At 36.0% G+C, this 18,543-nt stretch overlaps 1 protein-coding gene across 1 annotated transcript in view; it reads right to left on the reverse strand.

The window, feature by feature from the left end:
• The window catches only part of LOC136027161 (centromere/kinetochore protein zw10 homolog), a 64,032-nt gene that overhangs the window by 22,622 nt on the left and 22,867 nt on the right, over positions 1-18,543 (reverse strand). Inside the window, exons 4-6 of the mRNA XM_065704157.1 lie at positions 16,257-16,497; positions 12,353-12,501; positions 1,114-1,232 (exon numbers count right to left, since the gene is read on the reverse strand). Coding sequence (XP_065560229.1) covers positions 1,114-1,232; positions 12,353-12,501; positions 16,257-16,497 — 509 coding nt within the window. The remainder of the gene's footprint in view (positions 1-1,113; positions 1,233-12,352; positions 12,502-16,256; positions 16,498-18,543) is intronic.

Raw genomic sequence — 18,543 nt, forward strand, 5'->3', positions numbered from 1 at the left:
CACTTAGACTTGGAATAAATGAAGGCGAAGAGGTGATGTTGGGTGACAAGGAGACAGATCAAGTGAATAACATCACTTACCTAGGTAGAACTATTAGTAAAGACGGTAGATGCAGTGAAGATGTCAAAAGCATAATAGTCAAGACCCAGGGTGTTTTTCACAGTTGAAAAAAAGTATGGAAGGACTGACATATAAGTAATCGAACCAAGATTAGCATATTGGAAGGTAAAGTGATGACAGCGTAGAAGTATGGTTGTGAAATATTGGTGATCCAAAAGACAAAGGTGTTTTTATTAGATGGTTTCCAGAGGAATTTGCTGCAGATCGTCTTGGGTACACGTCTGAATGACCGTATTTCAAACAGTAACCTATACGAAAAATGTGGCTCTATCTCGCTTTGTAGAGCTTTAATAAGAGAAAGGTTGAGAAGGTTAGAACACGTACTGAGAATGAAGGGTGATATATTGCCAAAGATCGTCCTTTTCAGCCAACCATCTAAGGCCAAACGAAAAGCTATACTTCCTAAATTTGACTATACAATTGGCAACTGATCTTCAAAATTTCCACCATTTACAGCTATATAAACAGTTTTTGGAGGGAGGAAGATTGGTAGGATAAGGAAAGACAAGACTGATAAGTCAGGTATGTATGGCAGAACCGTAGCCAGGATATGTTGGGGGGGGGGGCAATTTTAATGCATAAAAAGATTGTTTATATGCATTTTTGTCCCCGAATTGGTTGGGAAGAGGTCGTAAGGAAGGACTGAAGTGAAACTGGAAATTCTTGGGAGGGTGTAATAGGGGGGCTTTAAAAATGTTGGAATGGAAGAGAAGTGTCCGTAGCTGTTCTGCTCTTTGATTGTTTGATGTTACAGTGAGTTGTTATTTATAGCAATAATAGTAAGTATAATTACGAATGGGGCTTTATAGAAGCAAAAACATGTTGCTTATACTGATTTTAATCCGTATTTGAGAGCAGCTCTCTAAGTCACAAACAAACTATTTTTCTACTCATTTGTTGAAATGGTGAAAGCTACAATGCAAATAATGACACTCCTTTGCCCTTGGAAAGTATCCCCTATTTACTGTGTTTAAATGTAATCACATGACTTACCTAACAACACATTCCGGAAAAACAAAAGGACTTTTGTTAGCGTCGATTCCAATTTCAGCAAGACGACTCATTTCTTCTGGTGCTCTTGCTTGATATGTGGATTCTATCATACCAATATCCTACAAGTATATAGCAACAACACATTAAAAGTAAAAGAAAGACGTCGTCTTAGACAAAAAAAGGGGTCAACAAAGATACATAATGTAAAACTCGAATAACAGTTGCAGTTATTGAACATTTAAAAAAATGATTTAAGAAGATTAATATGATATAGTATTTATTAACGCTAAAAATCTTTTCGGGTAATGGTTAATACAAAAATCATAACACTATACAAATCATAAACATATACACACCCTTAAATCCAAATTAAAGGATAACTAAATTACAGGAAATGTTCCCTATAAATCATTTCTGTAAATCATTCACAAGCTTACCCAACTTCTTAATCTCCATAAAACTTCTATCACTTAATATTATATCCACCCATTCCTCCCTAGTATTCCACCCCGTAAAATTTCTTTTCAGTTTCTGATACTATCGTTTATCTGGAGCCACCTTCAGCTCGAGATTGGATTTCAATACTAATTTTAAATATTCAAGAAAAATTACAAAGGCAATTCGACGTATAATACGGCTACGTGATATCTATCGCCATAACAGTTTTTATTCCGTTTTTAAGTTCTCTATCCTTACCATCTTTTTTGAGACTTAAAACTTGCAATTTTCATCAATTCGCGTTTGCTATTCTAAATATTGTAAATTTGTACTTCTTATTCTATTTGGTTTTAGAAATACTAAATTAGTTTTGAGATTTAAAATTGAAGAACCGTTGGATTAAGCTAAGATTAAAATCAATAACGCTTACCGTAAGTCTAAAAATATTCTCTCTGTGCAGAACCTTTTCCGTTTTACGCATAATTTAAAAAGGTTTGAGACATTAATTATGTCTGTTTTTATGTATTTTTTTCTGTTATGCTTCTAAGCTTATTGTAAATAATTGCTTTGATCTTTTTTTATATATTTTTGCAATTCAATCTATGCATTCTATATGCTCCTTAGGGAAATAAATAAGTAATAATAATAAGGATAGGCGTTGTTACTACGGTTAATTACATAACTTTGAATATCATTAAAAATATTACCACTATTAACACATTATAAAACAATTAAGAAATAAACAGAAAACGAACAGCAATTTTTGTTGGTTTTGGGTTCGAATTCTTCATTCCAAGTAATTTTTTATCAATTTAAGTTTAACTCCTTCAAATGTGCTATTTTTCACTCGTTTTGATTTTTAATATCATTGTTTACTTTTCGCTGAAAAGTTTTTATGTTAATTAAAAATTAAAACCCTTCATTTCATCAAAACTGGCCCAGATGATTTCCCACTACCTCATAGTTTTCAGGCTATTTTGAGGCTTTAGCGAAAATTGCATTATGAACACATGTAGCAAAAAGCACATGAATCAGATGAGAAAATAGCATGTGAAGTAGAGTGGTAAAAGTGCTCTTCAAAAGTGACAAGATTCACTTTTTTTATGGAAGCATTTGAGAATAGAGGGAGGTTACAATACCAAGATTAATTAACTACAATTAAAGTAACTACAATTAACTACAGTTGATTTGAATTAACTAAAGGATATATTTGAAATACGATTGTGAAACGTGTCCAACACTGCGTCAAAAGTCGTTGAAAATACTGATCATTAACTGATTCTTGTTGACGGAGTAAGTGTACAGTTTAGAAAAAACTCACTGATTAACCACGTTTTGTAAATTCAAGATTTAGAAATCATGACTTCAAACTAGAAATTTTGGTCTATCAAATTATTTTGTGTCCAAAACCAGTTGTTTGGTTTTCTTGTTCCATTTGTTTCCCAAAACCGTATTTTGTCGGGATTCCAGGGATGGCTGAGATGTAACGATGACCTTTATGAGGTTGTGTTTCTACTAACTAACGTACAACATAAAAACAATTCTTTAGTTTAAGAAACCAGTCATGTCCATGCTTTCAATTCATCTACCCTAAAATATTTATGATATTTATAAATAATATTTATAAATATCTTATAAAATATTAGATAATAATAATCTAAAATATTATGTCTTCTCCAGTAGATACAGACGAAGCGTACACATTCATAGAACCACTTGAATCAATTTATATCAGTCATGGGTTGGAGTAAAGCATCCCGATTGGGGTTGCCATATTCTTTCAGAATTTAACATCACAGTGAAAAATTATATAAAGGTTGGTAAGACCACCTGACCTATTCAATAGTTCCAAAATCAAAGCGCGATCTAAAACCCTAACAACATCTATTTTATGCAGGATTGAAGTGCGGCAGATGCATCATGCAGACGATATTTTTTTTTTATTAATAGAACCCTACAAGGGGCGAAAAGGTTTTATAGCGCATCCAGGTAGAATAGGCCGGCGTCGGCCATACATTTGTCTCACAGTATATCTCAATTATATTACTTGTTCCTTTATCTATTTATTGATTAAAAAATTCCGAAAAAGAAGTTTTTCAAAGAAAAGTAAAGGTCATTTTAGACTTAAGATCAGCAGATACAAATACCTGCTAAAATTCAAACTCAAAAAGAGCAGAAATTATTATTAAAGCATAAACGAAACCCAAAACGAACAGAAATTAAATAAACAATCAATGCAAACAAACATACAACACATACTAATATAAATGTAAAATAAATCCTAAAACAAGTGAAACTTAAATTAAATATTCAAATCAACCTTGAAACGAACAAAAATCACTACAAACAAGAGTTCGGGTGTCGCCTCCTTCTCTCACTGTAAAAGTCTAAAACCTACTGCAACATTATCACTTTACTGAACACTAAACGTTTCTCAAACAGTCTTGGAAATTATAAACAAAATAAATTGAATATTTGATATATCATGATATTAATTTATGAAAGATCCGTCAGTTCGAGATTTTATTTCACTGTAATTTTATTTTCATTATAAATGTTGTAAGAACTGGAAAAGAAAATATCTGTAACATAATTTGTTTTCAGTGAAGCGCGAATGACGGAGTAGGCGATATGTTTTTACAGTTAAGGGATGGGCAGTATCCAAACTCTTGTTTGTAGTGAAACTATATTCGTCTTGAATAATTTTAGAAAGAACTAATAAATGAAACATGCATATTTGATGTATAATGATATTAATTGCTGAAAGTTCATCAGTTCAAAATTTTACCGTAATTTTAATGTTTATTTTCAATATTAAGTACGAAAGAACATATTTGTAATATAATTCATTTTCAATAAAGCGCTAATGACGCATTAGGTTTTAAACTTTTACAGTGAGAGAAGGAGGTATTTGCATCTGCTGATCTTAAGTTTAAAATGGCCTTTACTATTCTTTGAAAAACTTCTTTTTCAGAAAGTTTTTTTTTTCCAATTAACTTTTGCTCGTTTTTGAATGCAAAAAGCATCAAGTTTTTAGAAATTCTTCATTTCAAAATCGAGCTTTTTTCAACATCGAATATTCATCAAAGTATCAAAACTAGTATCAAAATAACAATATCGAAGTAAAAAAAAAATTAAAGAAAGCACCAAAGCAAACAAGGTATCAAAGTAATAATAAGCAACTAGCGCAAATTACAGCCCTTGTACCGTAAATAGAAGTTGCCACATAAGTCACTAAATCAAGTATCAAAGTATTCAAGTATCGAAAGTATCAAAGTCAACAATAACCCACTTCCGTAACTCACAGCCATTTCACCGATGTTGGGGGTTCTTCACAAGGAGCGTAGTTATTTGGCCTTTGAAATTTGAACAAAATGCCAATCTCAAAATTTCGATCGGATACCCTTTGAAAATTTGGTCTGGTCCGTTTGTTACAAAAAGGGTAGGGGGGGGGAGTACCCACTCATAAATCTTGACTCTTAAAAGGGAACGAGATTACTAGTCAAATGAGCTGTTTTTAGAAAATGAGGAGTATTTAGAAAAAAGACAAAATCAAACATCAAAGCCTTATGGTCTTTATGATCTTTAGTTTACTGTTGTCTAAAACTTAGTAAAAGATAAAAATCAATTAAAAAAACTAAAATAACTTTGCATAAGAGATATTCATTCACAAGCAGTATACAAAGCTATCCTCCTTTTTTTGCGGCGCAAATGGGAGGATATTAGGGGGTCGGGTTTGATACTAAGGGATGGGAGGGGCTGGCTGTGCACAACCTTTCCGTGGTGGCCCTGTTTTCAATAATCTTAGTGCACAACTAAAAAACAAAACAAAACAATAAAACATTGATACCTTATTGCCTTTATGACCTTTTATTTTCTATTGTCTAAAACATACTAACAGAAAAAAAAAATAATTAAAAAACCTAAAATAACTTTACACAAGAGATAATCATTCACAAGCAGTATATAGAGCTATCCTTCTATCTTCGCTGCAAATGGGAAGACATTAGGAGGTCCGGTTTAATGCTAGAAGGTGGACGGGACTGGTTGTGCATAACCTTCCCGTGATGAGCCTGTTTTCACTAATCTAAGTGCACAGCTAAAAAAAACAAAAAACAATAGAACATCAAAACCTTTTTGCTTTTATGACCATTAGTTTTCTATTGTTTAAAACTTAGTAACAGAAAAAATAAGTTGCAAAAAACTAAAATAACTTTACATAAGAGAAAGCCACTCACAAGCAGTAGGCTATATAGAGCTATCCTCCCATTCGCACTGCAAATATGAGGAAATTAGGGGGTCAGATTTAATGCTAGGGGGTGTGTCATTTGAGTCCCCTCCGAAGCTTATACAACAACTTCTCCCATAAAAACTGTATATGCATCGCAGAATAAGTTGCAGTCCTTCTCCGGACTCTAAGGAGGGGGGTGGGGCTGGTATATTGACCCCAAGGTTTTGTTATCTGATCGATGGACTAATTAAAACGAAATAGCAATCTCAAAATTTTGATCAGATGCATTTGGGGAAAAATGGTGCGTGTGTTTGGTGGGGGGGGGGGGGGTAGATGTCCTCTGATACCTTTTTACTCACAAACAGGTAATTAGAAATTTCAATTTCTAATCATATGAGCAACTTTTGAAGTTTATACAAGCCCTCCTTACATAAAAATCTTAAATAGCTCCTTGTGGGGTCCCACAGGGGTCTACCTTGTGACCACTATTGTTTGCAATATATGTAAATTACCTATATATAGCACTTGGTGGGCTGTTTGTTGAAGTTGGAAGGGCCCAAACAAAAGGGACCCTAATCAAGCATTATTGCTGTTTGCGGATGATACATGTCTTTTGGTGGCAGCAAGGACAGAAAGTGAATTATTAACTATGACAAGAGATAGTATGTTAAGGATAGAAAAGTGGATGAAGGTTAATCACCTATATATATATATATATATATATATATATATATATATATATATATATATATATATATATATATATATATATATATATATATATATATATATAGAAATTTCATAGAGTATTTTCTTTCTAGATGCCCGATTATTATCTTACGCAACAGCTAGTATATATATATATATATATATATATATATATATATATATATATATATATATATATATATATATATATATATATATATATATATATATATATATATATATATATATATATATATATATATATATATATATATATATATATATATATATATATATATATATATATATATGTCCCGGGGCATAACTTAAAACACTTACCCGCGGTATCTGGGGGTTTGTCTCAACCCCAGAGTTTTTATTATCTGATGTTTAAACTATTTTTAACAAAATCGCAATCAAACAGTTCGTGGTAACGAATCAAACAGTTCGTGGTAATGAACTGTAGTAAGGAGCGACCCGGCTCAATAGTAAACAAAACTCTAAAAAACGGAATGCTAAAAGATACATCAAAAGATTTGGGTTTTCATGCTGATTCTAAATATATAAGTTTAATCAAATTTAGTTATTGTGATCAAAAGTTACGAGCCAGAGAAAATTTGCCTTATTTTGAAAAATAGGCGGAAACACCCCCTAAAAGTCATAGAATCTTAACGAAAATCATACCATTGTATTCGGCGTATCAGAGAACCCTCTAGCAAAAATTTCAAGCTCCTTCCTACAAAAATGTGGAATTCGTATTTTTTGCCAGAAGACCAATCAAGGGTGCGTGTTTATTTTTATTTTTTTTATGTTTTTTCCCAGGGGTCTTCGTATCAACCAAGTGGTCCTAGAATGTCGCAAGAGGGCTCATTCTAAAAGAAATGAAAATTTCTAGTGGAGGACAAAAAATTGGAGGGAATCTAGGCCCCCTCCCACGCTCATTTTTTCCCCAAAGTCAACGGATCAAAATTTTAAGATAACCATTTTGTTCCACATAGTCAAAAATCATATTATCTATGTCTTTAGGAATGACTTACTCCCCCACAGTCCCTGGGGGGGCTGCAAGTTACAAGCTTTGACCAGTGTTTACATACAGTAATGGTTATTGGGAAGTGTACAGACGTTTTCAGAAGGATTTTTTTTGTTTTGGGGGGTGGTGTTGGGGGGAGGGGGCTACGTGGGAGGATCTTTCCTTGGAGGAATATGTCATGGGGGAAAGAAAACTCAATGAAAAGGGCGCAGGATTTTCTAGCATTACTATAAAAAAAAACAATGAAAAAATAAACATGAAAACTTTTTTTCAATTGAAATTAAGGAGTAGCATTGAAACTTGAAACGAACAGAGATTATTATGCATATGAGGGGTTCTAAAAATACTTTAGCACGAAGAGTGAGGTATTTAGGAGATAAATACCTCGCTCTTTATGCTAAAGTATTTTTAGTAGTTTCTACTATTTATTCTACGGCCTTTCTGATTCAGGGGTCATTCTTCAAGAATTGGGACAAAACTACGATTTAGTGTAAAGAGCGAGGTATTAACGAGGGTACAAACCCCCTCGTATACATAATAAAAATATAAGATTATAAAAGTTTGTTACGTAAGTTAATTCTTAAGTTACGTATATTTTTTACTAATAAAAACGTTCGTTAAAAATTAAAAGCTCTAGTTGCCTTTTTAAGTAACCGAAAAATTGGAGGGCAACTAGGCCCTCCAAAAGAATTAATATACAAATTTCATTTTAATAATTTATGTGCGGAGAGCCAAAATCAAAGATACATTATTTCAAAAACGTTCAGAAATTAAATAAAAACAAAAACTAGTTTTTTTTAACTGAAAGTAAGGAGCGACATTAAAATTTGAAACGAACAGAAATTACTCCGTATACGAAATGGGTTGTCCCCTCCGCAATCCCTCGCTCTTTACGCTAAAGTTTGACTTTTTGCCACAATTCTACTTTTTGAAAAAATTAAAAGCTTTAGCGTAAAGAGCGAGGGAGTAAAGAGCAACCCATTTCATATACGGAGTAATTTCTGTTCGTTTTAAGTTTTAATGTCGCTCCTTACTTTCAGTTGAAAAAACTAGTTTTTTTATATTTAATCTCAAAAAGGGCGTGGGGAGGCGCTAATTCCCCTTCGATATCTTTTGACTCTTTAAAAGTGAACTAAAACTTTCAACTTGCAATCAAATAAGCCCTCTCTGAAGTTTATACGGTCATCCCTTCATTAAGAACCGTAGCTGTCCCCAGAGCATGACATACAACGCCTGCCCCCGGGCCCTAGTGGGTTGTGTCGACACCAGATTTTTCATTATCTGACCTTTGAAATATTTTTGACAAAATTATTATCTCAAATTTTTTTATCTGGTGCATTTGGAAAAAAAGGGCATGGGGGAGGAGGCTAACTGCCCTCCGATGCTTTTTGACTCTTAAAAAGTGAACCTGAACTTTCAATTTCCAATCAAATGAACCCTCTCCTAATTTTACGAGCATCATTTCTATAAGAACGATATATGCCACCAGGGCATGCCTTACAACACCTGCCCCAGGACCCTGGGGTTGTGCCGACTCCGGAGTTTTGGTATCTGGTGTTTGAACTATGTTTTAAAAATGGCCACTAAAAATTTTTATCGGATGGATTTGGGGAAAAAGGGCATGGAGGAGGGCCCTTGGATCTCTTTTGACTCTTAAACAGTGAACTAAAGCTTTACATTTCCGATCAAACGAGCCCTCTCTGAAGTTTATATGAGCCTCCCTTCCATAAGAACCATATATGCCCCCAGGGCATACCTTACAATGACTGTCCCCGGGCCCTGGGGGGTTGTGTCGTAACAACAGTTTTTTTTTATCTGACCTTTAACTATTTTTACCAAAAATAGCTATTTTATCATATGCATTTGGGGGGAAAGGGTGTGGGGGGGATATTTGCCCTCCGATCTCTTTTGATTCTTAAAAAGTGAACAAGAACTTTCATTTTCGAACAAATTAGCCACCTCTAATGTAGATACGATCATCCCTTCCATAAGAACCATTTAGGCCCCAGAGCATAACTTGCAACGCATAGCTTATGGTGAGCTCGTTTGGTGACGAAGGTTTTATTATCTAGCCTTTTAACTATGTTTAACAAAATGCAGATCTCCGATCCCTTTTGGCTCTATAACTTTCAATTTCCAATCAAATGAACCGTCTCTGAAATTTATACGAACATCCCTTCCATGAGAACCTTATATGTCCCAAGAGAATAAATTACACCTGCCCCCAGGCCCTGGGGGGTTTTGACGACACAGGAAATTTTGTTATCTCACATTTGAACTATTTTTTTAATAGCTATCTCAAAATTTTTCTCTGATGCATTTGGGGTGAAATTGGCATGGGGGGGAGAAGCTAGCTGCCCTCCAATCACTTTTGGCTCTTAAAAACTGAACTACAGCTTTCAATTTCCAATTAAATAACCCCTCTCTAAAGTTTATACGAGCATCCCTTCCATAAAAAACAGATATACCCCCAGGGCATGTCTTACGTCTGCCCCAGGCCCTGGGCGGTTGTGTCGACACCAGAGTTTTGTTATTTGATTTGAGAGATTTTTTAAAAGAATGTATCTCAAAATTTTAATCTAATGCCTTTGGGGTAAAAAGGCCGGGGGGGAGGGACTAGCTGCCTCCCGATCACTTTTGGCTCTTGAAAAGTGAACTAGAACTTTCATTTTCTAATCAAATGAGCCCTCTCTGAGGTTTATACGAGCATCTCTTCCATAAGAACCTTATATACCCCCAGGGCATAAATTACAACACCCGCCCTGGGCCCTGGGGGGTCGTGTAGAAACCAGAATTTTTTTTTATCTGACCTATTAACTATTTTCAACAAAATAGTTGTCTCAAAATTTTTATCTGAACCATTGGGGGGAAAGGGCACGGGGGGGGGAGAGTTGCCCCCCGATCTCTTTTGAATCTTAAAAAGTGAACAAGAACTTTCACTTTCCAAACAAATTAGCCCTCTGTGATGTATATACGAGCATCCCTTCCATAAGAACGATATATGCCCCAGATCCTAACTTACGACGTCTGTCCCCAAGCCCTGGGGGGTTGTGTTGACACCACGGTTTAATTATCTAACCTTTAACTATGTTTAACAAAATGGGTATCTCAAATGGGTTTTTATCTGATGCATTTGGGGAAAAAGAGCTAAGAGAGGGGGGGGGCTAGTTGCCCTCCCATCTCTTTTGACTCTGCAAATTTGAACTAGAACTTTCACTTTCCAAACAAATGAACCATCTCTGAAGTTTATAGGAGCATCCACTCCATAAGAAACATATGTATAAGGGTCTAGTCGCCCTCCAATCTCTTTTGACTCTAAAAAAGTGAATCAAAACTTTAATTTCCAATCAAATGAGCCCTCTGTGAAGTTTATACGAGCATCCCTTCTATAAAAACCATATTTGCTCCAGGGGTTGTGTCGACCCCGGAGATTTTGTTATACGATCGCTAAACTATTTTTATCAAAATGGCTACCTCAAAATGTTTGTTGGATGTATTTGGGAAAAAGGGGCATGGGGAGGGGGGCTAGTTGCCCTCCAGTCACTTTTGACTCTTAAAAAGGGAACTAGAGCTTTCTATTTCCAATCGAAAGAGACCCCTTTGAAGTTTATACGACGACCCCTTTCATACGAAGTGTCTCAAAAAAAAAAAATAATAATAAAAATAAATATATAAAATATTGGAGCAATATGGCCTTTACTAGAGGCAACGCTATAGCGTTGCCTCTGATAAGTTTCAAGTTATGCTTTTTTTTTCAATACCCCAACTTTATGCTCGAAGTTTCTTTTTTTACTTACAAGAATGCTTAGAAAACGAAAACGTTTCATAGCAGTGCCGTCTCAACCGTATCTCGGATGCCTACAAGCCTTTCTTGAGCAAAAAATTCATTACTAACATCACCCTGAAAAAAATGGATTTTTTCTTTTAAACTCTGTATCATGTAATAACAGATTATCATGTAATTACAGATTATACAGATTATTATATTACAACTTACATAAGAAAAACGGCAGGCTTAATAAATTTCTTGATGACCTGAGAAATCTAAAAATTAACACAAAAAACCAGATTAAGTCGATTAATAGCAAAGCCCAGCTTGAGCTTATGAACCCATTATGTAGCACCTAGCGAATGCACCTCTGCATAAGACAAGTAGTCTTTAAGAAACTTGAATCAAAGGAGTGCAAAAACAAAATCCCTGCAAAAACGTCTATGACTTTTTCTTGGCAATCAGTCTTGTCCCGTTGAATTTTTTAGCCAGTTTTTTAATGTTCTAAGTATAGAGAAGCTTCTTCCCAGAGTAGCAGTACTAACAGGCAACGCTGCAAGGACGTCAAAAGAAGAGAAATATTTGGAAAAGAAGAAACTTCGGACTTTCTGTTCCCAGATATTGAAAAATTATAGGGAATATCTGGAGTCCAAGGAATTTTTAGCAGATGAAGTTTGGACGCTGTGTCAAGTGAGGACGATGTTTGGACAAACCGTCTGATGTAATTTGGAACTAAATAAGATTGGGTAATAGCGTGCTGCAAAGTGACTGTTTCAAGTGGATTGGAATGTGAATCAAGTTTGTGTCCTTAAGTTGACTAGACACTCATTGCACTGAAACTGCAGCAACTAGAATCTCAAGAGGACTCGAACAAAAGCTTTGATTAGTCATCTAATTTTATTTTTCAAGTTTCTATGGAATAATCAAGTTAGAAACACATTCTCAAAGGTTAAAAATATTGGTGAAAATTTAAGTTCTAAACAGAGTTCCCTTTAATTTAAAATGCTATTGCATAAAGCAATAAAATTGCTTAAGAAGAGATTAAGATATACCTCATCCTTACCTCAAGTCCTAGTCGAACAGTCTTGCTCAAGTCCTTAAGAATCAGATTTCTGGCACTGCTAAGGACTTCTTGACAAAGTTTGTTAGCATACAGGAAATTTATGTTTTTTACATAATTTGAAAGGCTCGAATCTTCTTCACCGAAAAAACCTGCCGAAAAAGAAATATATTATTCGTTTGGTCGATAAATAATTTATCAATTCTTGAAAAATAGCATTGAAAGGATGAAAAATTCCAGTGGAAGAAAAAAAATTCCAGTGGAATCGCCTTACTCTTCTTATCCTTGAGCATAGTAGGGGAGTGGGAGGGGGTGTCGGATATGCCCATATTTTTCTAAGGGTTCTCCAAAATGACCTTGACAGTAATCCTTCTTCTTCCTCTCCAAAGCACGTTAGTGAATATTATAAGTTATATTAGAAATTTTGTGCTTGCTTACCAACATTTGTCTTTTTTGCTGTACTTTATAATACCTTTTAGACTCTATCCTTCACAATATAAGGACAAAAAAAAGTATTCATCATCCTTTATCCTTTACATACATCTTTAAGTAACTTGGCCCAAGGCCAGGCCCTACAAATCTTTCCGTGTTTCAAATCTCCAGCGAGGAAATCTAGGAAGCACTATAGAGCGAATTACTGTTGAGGGACAGAGGATATCAAATCAAACAAAACAAGTCTAAAGCACTTTTAGTTGGTCAAAGTTGATCAGCAACCATATACACGCATTTTTGCCAACATGAGAGGGGATGGGGACGGATATAAAAGAGCCCGTTCATTTAATATTCTTTATGGCAATTTTAGGCCTGAAAACACATTTATAAAGCCTTCAGAATCCAACCCTCCAACCAACATAAATATTCACAATGTATAGACTCAAAAAGATATGTATTCCGCATGCACTCGAAAAGCCTTTTTCTGGCGAGGAAGGACGTGGAGGGGGATAAATTCCTTAGGTTAACCCTTGATGATACACCCCTACCCCTTAGGCCGAACTTTGGTCCTCCCTTAGGGCAAGTGCTAGGTTAAAAATTGATTCTTAAATCATAACTGTTACCAGTAGCAAATCTACTGCAAATAATTGTAATACGGCATTAAAATCTAAGACCTTTTATTCCACTTCACCCCCACCCAACTTGTTCCAAAGGTGATGGCTGTATACGACAGTTTCTATCCTTTAATCTTATTGCACTCAGTTGATAACTCATGTAAATATAATCTAAATTATAATTTCATTTTTGTACAAATGCTGAATACTATCCCTTATTCGACCTCTCTTTTATTTGATGATTAGCAAGAAAATTGTATCTTTAGCATCACTATCTATTAACACGAAAATACTCCTAATTCATGTTAAAAATCCTACCAAAGCTAAGCTAGCAGAGACCTCTGTCTCACCTGGTTACCGAATGGACAATGCGTTGGTTTGGACATCTTTTGCGAATGACTGCAATGAATGCTGAGCCAACAAATAGTGCCTGGAAGCGGTGGTGTTGTAGTCTCGGAAATTTCTGAACCAAGTTGGAATTTTGCTGTCTGATGCAGAGACCCTGGCTGCAGACCACCCCACGTGGAGAGGGCTGACGATGCTCTTAACGCCACCCCGGCAAGAGGATTAAGTAAGTAATTATTACCCTTCACTAAATTTGGAAAAACACTAATTTTAAAATTTTAGAAATTGGTTTTTTAGTTAGACCTATGTGTCCAAGTTCAAACAACGTTGCGTTTCGACTAGTTTTGCTTCATTCTAACAATCAAGTATTATGCCAGCATCTTAACACTCTTGAATCTCTTTTTTTTTTTGCTTGGATACTTACTTTATTTTTGGCGGGAACCAGAGGATGATCCATCCTACCCGGCACCAATGGACAGTGGGATGACTGACGTAGTCCAACACGATTTGTCAGCAGCAGCCTCTACAGCAATCTTCAGCCAGTCCTTATCCTGATGACGTCCGTGTCGGCGGAAGCCACCCCAAAGATCCAGGTCATTCTTTGCCAGAGATTCTTTCTTTGGCCGCGTGGTGTCCATTTCCAAGTTGGAAGGGGAAAACAGGTAAGGACATCGCGGGAAATGGCTCCAGCTGGCCGTCTTAATGTATATTCCAGGAATTTCTGTCGTCGTTGTTTTATGATCATCGAGAGGGGGACCTTCTGGGCACAATGACTTCGAACCTCAGCGTTCGAGATATGAGACCATCGGCTGACTCGTAGTATGTGTCTCAAGTAGCGATGGTCAAATACTTCTAGTGAACGTGTTTCTTCGGCCTTTAAAGGTCAATTTTCACAGGCATACAGCAGGATCGATCGAATTGCCTTGTAGACGTTCGTCTTTGTTTTGATGCTAATTTCATGTCTATTCCAAAGCGACTCTTCATGCTTGTGAAGACACCCCATGCCTTTCTTATTCGAGCTCTAACGTCAGCTACTGCACCTCCCTTCGGTATTAGGATAGAACCAAGGTAGCAGAACTCTTTAAGAGTCTCGATGGTTTCGCCCTCTAGTTGGATACCTGGGTGGTTTTGGGGTGTTTCCTTTCATGACTTTTGTTTTTGACTTACTGATTACGAGGCCAGATTTCTTTGATGCACAGGAGACATCGTTGACCATCTTTTGGAGCTCAGCCGACGAGCTACTCAAGAGACTCACATCGTCTGCGAAATCAAGGCCTGTCAGGGCGATTGGGTTCTCTTCTCTCGGACCGACGATAAACCTTTCGTGGGTTTTTGCTTGGATTACTTCCAATTTTTTAATTATTTTTCATATCCTTATTTTTAATCATAATTCGCAGGGCCCAAGATATATTATTTCACTGACACCCCACTAGCCCTTTACTTAATTCAACCACTTTAGGTTTGACAAATTAGCTCGTCGATCTTGATTTGACGAGATAAGTACATACTAGTAGATTGTTGGAAATAGGAAGGTGTATGCGATTTCATACTATTAAGACAAAACCAACTTATAAGTAGTAGCGTGGACAGAATGCTTCTCATCAGGTAACCAGCTGAAGACGAACAAACTAAGCCATTCGAAAGTGTGAAACAAACATCTTCATCTTTGAGTATCCTTAAGAAAAATCGCGCTAAAACAAAATAAACGAATAAAAAGGATAAGAAAACGACAGAGCTAAAATGAATGGATAATAAAAATAAAATGAGAACATGTTTGCCTAATCGTAGAGTCATAATAAAAAAAGTTTTGCCAACAATGAATAGAATACCACAAGAACAGCACTTAAGATGCGCAAGATGTGCCCTTAAATAGAGGAACATTCTCCTATTTAAGCACTAGCCGAAGAGGTATTGGACGTGCTCAAGAACTCAACTATCACTAGTAGTCTCTAACTACTTGCTGTTACCTTGAGCTTAAAATGGCAGGTAAAAACAAGTAGTTTTATGCATAAGCAGTTTTAATGCATAAAGGTGGTTAAAATTGTAGTCCATTCTACAACCATAGTAAAAAAAATCGCCTGTATATTTTTGCTATCTGTCGTCTTGGATTGAGCAAATATCAAGGAGATATTCATCATTAATGCTAATTTAGCTCCGGAAAATACCCATTCACTAAAGGAGATGTTACACCAGGAGGGACACTGCCTTTTCTGTCCCTGTTCAATGGTTCAGTGTTTCCTTGGCAGTCTTTCTATTTTATCTTACATACTTGTTATTGTTACTTTTTTATACATATAATTTATTTTTTCTCCATTTTTAACGGATCATCAAAAGAGTACATAAATTTTACGATAATCTACGTTTATGACCATAAGTTCTGTAATTACGTGTTTTTAAATCTGGCAGTCGGCCTAGTGAGTCCCAGGTAGCTGATTTATACCTGTTTTTTTTCTATTCAAGCAACAAAAGTGAACTGAACATATGCACGCACATATATAATGAATAAACATTGGTACCTGCTTCTTTGAATAAATATTCTAAAGAGACGACTTTAGAAATAAAACTTTCGAAAGCTTCCAGATCATTAGCTGATGATGGGATAGCAGGGGCAATGTATTTCTCGATTAAAAAATCACTTATTCTTTTCTTCCAAGCATCACCAATAATTTGAACAGTAGAATGGCCAAAGATTTCTTTCAGAGAGGTCAGGACAAAGATTATATTTCTGGCAACTTCTTCGACTGCTGCAACTGACTCCTAACGATTGAAACATAATTTATACCATATAATATATATATATATATATATATATATATATATATATATATATATATATATATATATATATATATATATATATATATATATATATAAAAACGGTTAGTGAAAACAAGCTGTAAATAAGGAGCGACCCGACTCAGTAGTAACCGATGTTCTAAAATACAGCATTTTGTTATCAATAGGTACATCAAAGAATTGGCCTTTTGTACTGATTTCAAATATATAACATTTATTAATTTTATTGCTGTCCATCAAAAGCTACGAGCCTGAAAAAATTTGCTCAAGAAAGGGGTGGAACACCATCAAAACGCCAAGAAGTATTAATGAAAAAGATCCGTTTCAGTTATGTCACTCCCGTATCTAGGACTTGTGCTAATTTTTCCCACCAAGTTTCATCCCGATCCCTCCACTCTAAGCATCTTCAAAGATTTTAGGTTCCCCCCCCCTCAACTTCCCCTTCACTGGATCCGGTCAAAATTTAAAATAAGAGCTCTGAGACATGATATCTTTCCAAACATTAAATTTCATTAAGATCCGATCACTCCTTCTTCAGTTAAAAATACCTCATTTTTCTAATTTTCCAGAATTAACCCTCCCCCCCATTGCCCAAAGAGAGCGAATACGTTCCGGTAATGTCAATCACGTATCTAGGACTTTTGCTTATTTTTCCCACCAAGTTTCATCCCGATCCCTACACTCTAAGCGTTTTCCAAAACTTTAGGTTCCACCCCTCAATTCCCCCCAATGTCACCGGATCCAGTCGGGATATAAAATAAGAGCTCTGACACACGACACCCTTCAAAACTTCAAATTTCATTAAGATTCGAAAATTCTTTCGTAAGTTAAGAATACCTCATTTTTTTTAATTTTTCAGAATTAACCCTCACCCCAACTCCCCCAAACAGAGCAGATCCATTCTGGTTATGTAAATAACGTATCTAGGACTTCTGCTTATTTTCCCAACCAAGTTTCATCCCGATCCCTCACTCTAAGCATTCTCCAAGATTTTAGGTTCCCCCTTCCAATTCCCTCCATGTCACGGGATCTGGTCGGAATTTGAAATAAGAGCTCTGAGACACGATATATTTTCAAAAATCAAATTTCATTAAGATCCCATCACCCGTTCGAAAGTTAGAAATACTTCATTTTTTCTATTTTTCCGAATTAACCGGCCCCCACTCCCCCCCCCCCCCCCAGACGGTCAAATCAAGAAAACGACTATTTCTAATTTAATCTGATCTGGTCCTTGACACGCCTGCCAAATTTCATCGTCCAAATTTCATTACCTGGAAGTGCCTAAAGTAGCAAAACTGGGACAGACCGACAGACCAACAGAATTTGCGATCGCTATATGTCACTTGGTTAATACCACGTGCCATAAAAAAGGTGGTAAAGAGAGCACCAAAAAAAAAACCATAGCCATCTCGTGTAGCATTTCAAAACTAGGTTAACGACAGTACATTACCTGAAACAAAGTTCACCAGGATATTATGATTCTCAAGCTCAAAGCTAACACACAATGATTACTACTACCACAACTACTACTAACAACTCAACGCAACACTAAGCCACCTGAGGCCAACACAGTTACGCAAGCTCCTCCTCCATCCCAATTTATTCAAGGCCTCCCTCTTTACATCCCCCATAAAGTTTCCATTTCCTTTAAATCTGCCTTTATGACATCCTCCCATCCCAGACGAGGACGACCTGCTTTCCGTTTCGCCCTAGACAGTTGGCCAAAAGGACAATCTTCGGCAATCTGTCATCCTTCATCCACAGAAGGTGCCCTAACCATCTCAACGTTTCTTTCATTATAGCCCTAGAAAGAGGGATTAAACCTCATTTTTCGTACAACCTACAGTTTGAAATACGGTCAGTCAGACGGGTACCCAGAACAATCGGTAGGCAGTTTATCTGGAAAACATCTAGTAAATCTTCATCCGCTTTTCGGATTGCCCATGCTTCAGAGCCATATTTGACTGCTGTCATCACTGTACCTTCCAATATTCTAATCTTGGTTGG

This window comes from Artemia franciscana, chromosome 5, assembly GCF_032884065.1.
Source record: "Artemia franciscana chromosome 5, ASM3288406v1, whole genome shotgun sequence".
Taxonomy (NCBI): Eukaryota; Metazoa; Arthropoda; class Branchiopoda; order Anostraca; family Artemiidae; genus Artemia; species Artemia franciscana.